Source organism: Contarinia nasturtii, unplaced genomic scaffold (genome assembly GCF_009176525.2).
Source record: "Contarinia nasturtii isolate CC-2019 unplaced genomic scaffold, AAFC_CNas_1.1 Cnas_scaffold_2861, whole genome shotgun sequence".
Taxonomy (NCBI): Eukaryota; Metazoa; Arthropoda; class Insecta; order Diptera; family Cecidomyiidae; genus Contarinia; species Contarinia nasturtii.
In genome coordinates this window covers 523,223-529,840 of record NW_022200178.1, presented here as the reverse complement: position 1 = coordinate 529,840, position 6,618 = coordinate 523,223, and the positions used below count along the sequence as shown (strand labels likewise).

At 33.4% G+C, this 6,618-nt stretch overlaps 2 protein-coding genes across 3 annotated transcripts; both read left to right on the top strand.

The window, feature by feature from the left end:
- The first annotated feature begins 821 nt into the window (after nt 1-821).
- Nucleotides 822-4,379, top strand: LOC116349356 (cullin-1-like). The gene is made up of 10 exons (XM_031780753.1): nt 822-1,277; nt 1,476-1,561; nt 1,642-1,822; nt 1,921-2,520; nt 2,599-2,748; nt 2,827-3,552; nt 3,625-3,706; nt 3,785-3,911; nt 3,987-4,206; nt 4,278-4,379. The coding sequence occupies exons 1-10, from the start codon at nt 1,263-1,265 to the stop codon at nt 4,356-4,358; spliced, it is 2,268 nt and encodes a 755-aa protein (XP_031636613.1). The 5' UTR covers nt 822-1,262; the 3' UTR covers nt 4,359-4,379.
- A 590-nt stretch (nt 4,380-4,969) lies between these two features.
- On the top strand, nt 4,970-6,569 carry LOC116349357 (glutathione S-transferase 1-1). 2 transcript variants are annotated; one of them, XM_031780754.1, is made up of 4 exons: nt 4,970-5,063; nt 5,646-5,787; nt 5,865-6,065; nt 6,126-6,569. In XM_031780754.1, exons 2-4 carry the CDS (start codon nt 5,653-5,655, stop codon nt 6,477-6,479), a joined length of 690 nt encoding a protein of 229 aa, XP_031636614.1. In that variant the 5' UTR covers nt 4,970-5,063; nt 5,646-5,652; the 3' UTR covers nt 6,480-6,569. The 2 variants fall into 2 exon arrangements, with proteins under 2 accessions (XP_031636614.1, XP_031636615.1); XM_031780755.1 differs by having other exon boundaries at nt 5,028-5,122.
- Nucleotides 6,570-6,618: the final 49 nt, after the last annotated feature.

Genomic DNA, 6,618 nt, shown 5'->3' with positions numbered 1-6,618 from the left:
TACAGCAATCTATATTCACAAATTTCAATTAAAGTTATTTTATCGGCAATTCATTTCTTAAAAAAATAAAATTTATAAATTCATATATAGTTTGATAACCGAATTTTGATGTTGTTTTCATTCAGAATTATTCTTCATCACGAATATGACGCCATCTGTTGAAATATGCTGTGAATTTAAACAGTTTTTTTCTATGGTAAGGTAACGATATAAAACCGATTGTATGTTGTAAGTTCAGAACAACATCATTTCCTTAAGGTAAGTTTAAGTTTTTAAGCCAATTTTGATTATGATAACATCATATAACATAAAGTTATAAACGACTGTGATTGGTCGTTCGTATAAGTTTTTTTTTTCATTTTTGTGGACGTTCGTCAATCGTGTGTAATTTTGCCGATCTTCGCCAATCTTAACTAGTCTTGAGCAATTTTTATCAATCTTTATTCATTTCATATTGTCATAAACAAATCAAATCTTGTGTCTACCCCTAGGTTTTTTGTGATGTCGACAGAACGATATTTATAAAAAATGCATGAATAAAATCCAAAAGAATTTAAAATTATATTTCTGTACAAAAACACATCAGAAACTATATGAACTGTTAAAATATTTCCAGAAACCTACCGACAGTTCATACCCAGCTCTGATTTAGAGTCCTGGTAATAAATTTTCGAAATTCAATTGTTTATTTGACAATTCGATACAACACACACACACACACACACACACACACACACACACAAGTTAATTATGACACAGCAACAACGATGAAGACGTCACACTCATACACGCATACACTCACAATGAATATTCCGGCAAAAGTCATTTGAACATGACTTAATGGCTGCCATATTTACTTTACTTTCGACAATGTTTTTTGTTCGTTAATTTTTGAAAAATTGTTGTCTGGTGTAGCTGCTTTTCTTGCCTGTTAATACGTGCACATTAAACAAAATCTTTCATTACTTCCTTGGCCTTTGACGCGATCGTTCGTATAAAAAATGTTCATTCGTTTTTTTATTTAGTCTTCAAAAACAGAAAAAGATAGTAAAAACTTCAAACTTAATATTTCAACATCGTGAAAAAATGTCTAAATTTTGTTTTAAACCGTAATTTGTGTTTGGTAGTGTAATTTTTATCGTTCATTGCAACCACGCTGGGTATTTGAAGTGCAGAAAAAGAGTTGTGTTTTAAAGATTGTCATTAAGAAGCTAAGCTCTAAAGTGAAAAAAGGCAACAAATCAAACGTGAACTTCACAACCATGGATCTGGTGAAAGTAAGTGCACTCACATGTGATTAGCATTTTTTCCTGCATGCAATTATGAAAGGAGGATGGGACTTTGTGAGTCAGTCACTTTTATATCGGAAGCACTTCACATATAAACAAATGGAAATATCAGTGATATCAACATAAAAATTAGAAAGTCCCATTCTCCTTTTTTATTTATTTTTTTATTTTGCCTTTTCACATCAGGTATGGCGTACGCTCGAAGAAGGGATCACGCAAATTTATAAGCAAGAATCCAGCCTTACCATGGCTCAGTATATGGATTTATATGTGTAAGTTTAAATTCATAATCATTGGGACATTCGAACAATTTAATCAAATAATTAATTCGTATTCTTCAACTTCCTTGCAGGTTCGTTTATAATTCGTGTGCCTTAGTCCAACATGTACCAGAGTCCAAGAAAAATAAGATGATAATGTATAGAATACATAATTCAGGCACAGCTAAAAAATACAGTTCTGAGCTGTTTGGTAGAGAACTCTATAAACGATTAAAGCATTTTCTAGAGAATTATGTGACTGAGTTGTTAAAGGTGTGTATTACCATTCGGCCAATTTCATATCATCTGCATATCATAAATATCAATGCAATACTCTAATAAATTGTTTCGATTTTCATTTGTATACACAGAGTGGATCAAATTTGATCGACGAAGATTTATTGACATTTTACAACACAAAATGGGTTGAATATCATTTTTCAAGTACTGTACTGAATGGCGTTTTCAGCTATTTCAATCGACAATGGGTGCGTCGCGAACGTGAAGAACATAAGGATGTTTACGATGTATATCAGTTGGCATTGGTCACATGGCGTGAATATTTTTTCAAATATCTAAACAAACAAGTTTCAAATGCCGTACATAAACTGATCGAACGTGAACGTAACGGTGAAACGATCGATTCCCATCTCATATCTGGTGTAATCAGTTGCTATGTTGAATTGGTTATGGATGAAACATATCCGTTTGCACATAATTTGTCCGTTTACAAGGAAAGCTTCGAAGATATATTTTTAAAAAATACCGAGCAATTTTATTCAGATAAAAGTGCTGAATTTCTTCGACAAACCTCAGTTACAGAATATCTGAGACGCGTTGGAAAACTCTTTAATGAAGAATCAAAACGCGCCCAGGTTCGTTTACACAATAACACACTCGGCAGCTTAACTGAAATCTTCGAACGTGTATTCATCGAAAAACACTTAGATATAATGCGTACTGAGTTCCGGGTAAATCAACCATTTTTTTTCTTCTGTTGGATGAGTTTGTCTAATTAAATGCGAACTTGGTCATTTTCAAATTTACAGAAGCTACTGGAATCGAACGAAAATATCGAATTGAGTGGTATGTACACATCAATTTGCAAATTGAATTCCACATTTGCAAGCATATTGGAAGAACACGTTCACAAAGAAGGTGTAAAAGTGATTGAACAGTGTGGTGATGCTGCAATAAATGTAAGTTTGCCAAATTTATAACCAAATCAAATCACTAAATGGAAAGGTGTGAATTTAAAACTGTTTGTTTCTCTGTAGGATCCAAAAGTATATGTGCAAACCATACTTGATGTGCATAAGAAATACAACGCCCTAGTATCGGAATCATTCAAAAATGATTACGCATTTGTAACTGCTTTGGAGCTGGCATGTAGCAAATTCATAAATAGAAATGCAGTTACAACGACCAGCAAAAATACAAGCAAGAGTTCAGAACTGTTGGCAAAGTACTGTGATTTAGTGTTAAAAAAATCGAACAAAAATCTCGAAGAAGCCGAACTTGAACATGCTCTCAATCAGGTTATTGGTATATTCAAATATATCGAAGACAAAGATGTATTTCAGAATTTCTACAGTAAAATGCTGGCAAAACGATTGGTGAATTACACATCGTCCTCAGACGATGCCGAAGCATCAATGATTTCAAAATTGAAACAGGCCTACGGTTACGAATATACTCGCAAATTAGAACGAATGTTCCAGGACATTGGCATTTCCAAGGATCTAAATGATAAATTCAAAGCGAGAACCAAATCGTCCGATGTGCCAAGCGAAGTCGATTTTAGCATCCAAGTTCTGTCAAGTGGATCATGGCCATTCAGTCAAAGCTTTGATTTCCCTTTGCCACCCGAGCTAGAAAGATCTGTCCAAAATTTCAATAATTTTTATGCGGATGTTCATTCGGGACGTAAGCTCGTCTGGCTGTATAATATGTGCAAAGGTGAAATTGTGACAAATTGCTTCACAAATCGATACACATTGCAGGTAAAGATTTGAATTGACAAAAGCACAGTATTAAAACAGTATTTAAAAAATATTCTTTGACTTTGTCCACAGGCAAGCGCCTGTCAAATGGCTGTGTTGCTACAATTTAACGAACAAACCAGCATAACTGTTCAGCAACTTGGTGAAAACACTGGTAAGCTGCGATCATTTTATTTGGTGGCAGTGTGCAATTGTCGTGTGCTAAACTAATTTCATCCTCTTAATATTTCAGGTATCGCTCAAGAAAAGTTGCTCAAAATTTTGCAAATTTTTTTAAAAACAAAATTGTTTACGTGCTCAGATGATGAAAGCAGCTTGAATGGTGAATCAGTCATTGAACTATTTTTAGCTTTCGAAAAGTGAGTTTAATCTCTATTCTATTTTATCATATTCATGTGATATTGATAATATACTAAATTCAATTTTGTTAATAGCAAAAAATCACGCATCAACATAAACATCCCGCTTAAAATCGAACTGAAGATCGAAGATGAAGCCACGCATAAGCACATTGAAGAAGACCGAACACTTCTGATACAGGCAGCTATTGTACGTATTATGAAAATGCGTAAAATTCTCGATCATCAAAGGTTGGTCAGCGAGGTACTCACACAACTTTCGACACGATTCATGCCCAAAGTTCCTGTCATCAAGGTACATAGCAAACATTTAAGATATTTTTTTAAATATAATTTATTAACTTTTGTTTGTTTTTTTTTTTACAGAAATGTATCGACATTCTCATCGACAAGGAATACATTGAACGACAGGAGACAGACAAACATAGCTACAAATATCTGGCATAGTTTCGCTCTACTTTGCACGACGTTAAAAAAATTGATTTCTTTTTTACTATTATTATAATAAGTCGTAATTTAATAAATTAATAAAGAAGAATATAAATAACATATGGAACGAGATGTCTTTATTATTAGTGTTAATACAAAATTAGGAAAATTCTCATGTTAATAATGCCTCAGAAACCTATCTACTGTCATGGAAGTTCAATTGAAAGACCGTGAGATTTTAATTGGGTAGGAAGTAAAATTCCGGTCCGTTTCAAATTTAAAAAAAATCGTTTATACCACTAAAATGTACAAATTATGTGATAAGAAAAAAAAAATTCTCCAGAGGGGGACAGAAACCCAAACACCAATCTATTTGAAGGAACTCACAAATTTTCGAATAGTCAAACTAGCTCAACACAACTCGCAACATGCGAAAAAAGAATGTTAGATTTACATTGAATGCGAATATTCGTGAACCGGGTTTTTCGTTTGCACTTGTTTTTATTCACTATAACACGTTAAACATGATCAAATGTTGGTATTCTTAAAACACAGCATAATGACTAATGTTTTTAATGAACGCAATAGATGGAGTGGGGAGCTAGCGAAGCGATCGCGAAGAGTTATATTACCATTCATCTTATACACTCTGTCACATCTGTCGTAAACAACTAAGTATAGCGAAGCTGTCATTTGAGCATTTCGTGTGTATTTTTATTGGAGGTAAGAAGTTATAAATGCTATTTATTTCCAACATTTTCTTTTGAAATTCCATGAAAAGAGTGAGTTTGAATAATAATATTATTTATTTAAAAATTACACATCATTGTCTCTTTAATTTTTCGTAATTTATCCAAATCTGTTCTAGAGTGAAAATGTTGTGAATATATAAATGCATACTAAATTCTTATATAGTTTGAAATTTATTCATTTTCGAATATTTTTCACCTATGTAAAAATAAAAATTTCTTCCAATTAACCACTTTTCGCGATCAAAAATGAGAATTTTTTGCATATGTCATTTTGGTTTCTATCCTATTAGTGCTGCAATTGACTTTCTAAATCATGACTTTAAAAAACCAGTTGTGGTTTTTCTAGACAGGGCGTTCACTTGCAAAACATTAGCATCTACTTCACAATTTCCAGCGAAAAAAAATGTTTTGAATAAAACTTTCGGTCTTCCCCACATCTTCAAATAAAAAAAATCGAAAATCGTTGATGCTCGTGGTGTATTTATAACTTCATGTTTTTTGTGCTGTCAATCATTATTTTGTTTGCTTGTTTTCTCTGCTGTTTTATTTTTAGTTCAAAGATGAAATTGTACGCTGTATCTGACGGTCCGCCATCGTTAGCTTGTCGTATGGTATTGAAAGCACTAAATATTTCATTTGAATTGGTACCGGTTAACTTTAATATTGGCGAGCATTTAACTGATGAATATTTCAAGGTAATCGGAAACCGTTTGATAAAATGACACATTGGGTGTGTTTTATAAAAGCATTTTGTTCGTTTTAAATGTTGTAGTTGAATCCACAAAAAGAGATTCCGGTGCTTGACGATGATGGTTTTTTATTGAGCGAGAGTGTTGCTATAATGCAGTATTTATGTGACCAATATGCGCCAGAGAATTCAATTTATCCGAAGGAGCCAAAGAAACGAGCACTGGTCAACCATCGATTGAACTTCAACATGGGATTTTACTACAATTACATCAGCCAATATGCGGTGAATGTTCATGAAAAATTCGCGTTTAAACTTTATTTAATATCATTAATTTTTGAGTAGATGGCACCGATTTTCTTCGACTATCCACGAAGTGACATGGGGAAAAAGAAAGTTGAACTTGCGCTAAATGCATTCGAAACATACTTGAAAAATACCAACACCAAGTATGCAGCTGGGGATAATATGACTATTGCCGATTGCGCTCTTGCAGCCGGCACGCTACCATTAGAAGCAATCGGATATAAATTCGACCATTGTCCATTGGTTACCAAATGGTATAACACATTCAAGAGTGAAAACGCAAGCGTGTGGGAAATTGGACAAGCTGGCCTCGATGAAATCGCTGATTTTGAACAAAATCCACCAGACCTCTCGAAATTGAATCATCCATTACATCCAGCAAGAAAGAATTAATCATCACAGCTATAATCAAACATTTCCAGATTTTTTTTGGGCACTCGATTTACATTTTTAAAGAAAAGAAATAAATGCATAGCAACTGAATTTTGCTTGTTGTTTATATGAGTTTTCGGACTTGTGAAATTACCCCTTT

Coding starts and splice junctions, on each gene's coding strand:
- LOC116349357 (XM_031780754.1), top strand. CDS start 5,653: ATGAAATTGTACGCTGTATCTGACGGTCCGCCATCGTTAGCTTGTCGT. Junction 5,788..5,864: donor TAACTGATGAATATTTCAAG/GTAATCGGAAAC, acceptor TAAATGTTGTAG/TTGAATCCACAAAAAGAGAT. Junction 6,066..6,125: donor ATTACATCAGCCAATATGCG/GTGAATGTTCAT, acceptor ATTTTTGAGTAG/ATGGCACCGATTTTCTTCGA.
- LOC116349356 (XM_031780753.1), top strand. Junction 2,749..2,826: donor GTGGTGATGCTGCAATAAAT/GTAAGTTTGCCA, acceptor GTTTCTCTGTAG/GATCCAAAAGTATATGTGCA. Junction 3,707..3,784: donor GCAACTTGGTGAAAACACTG/GTAAGCTGCGAT, acceptor TTAATATTTCAG/GTATCGCTCAAGAAAAGTTG.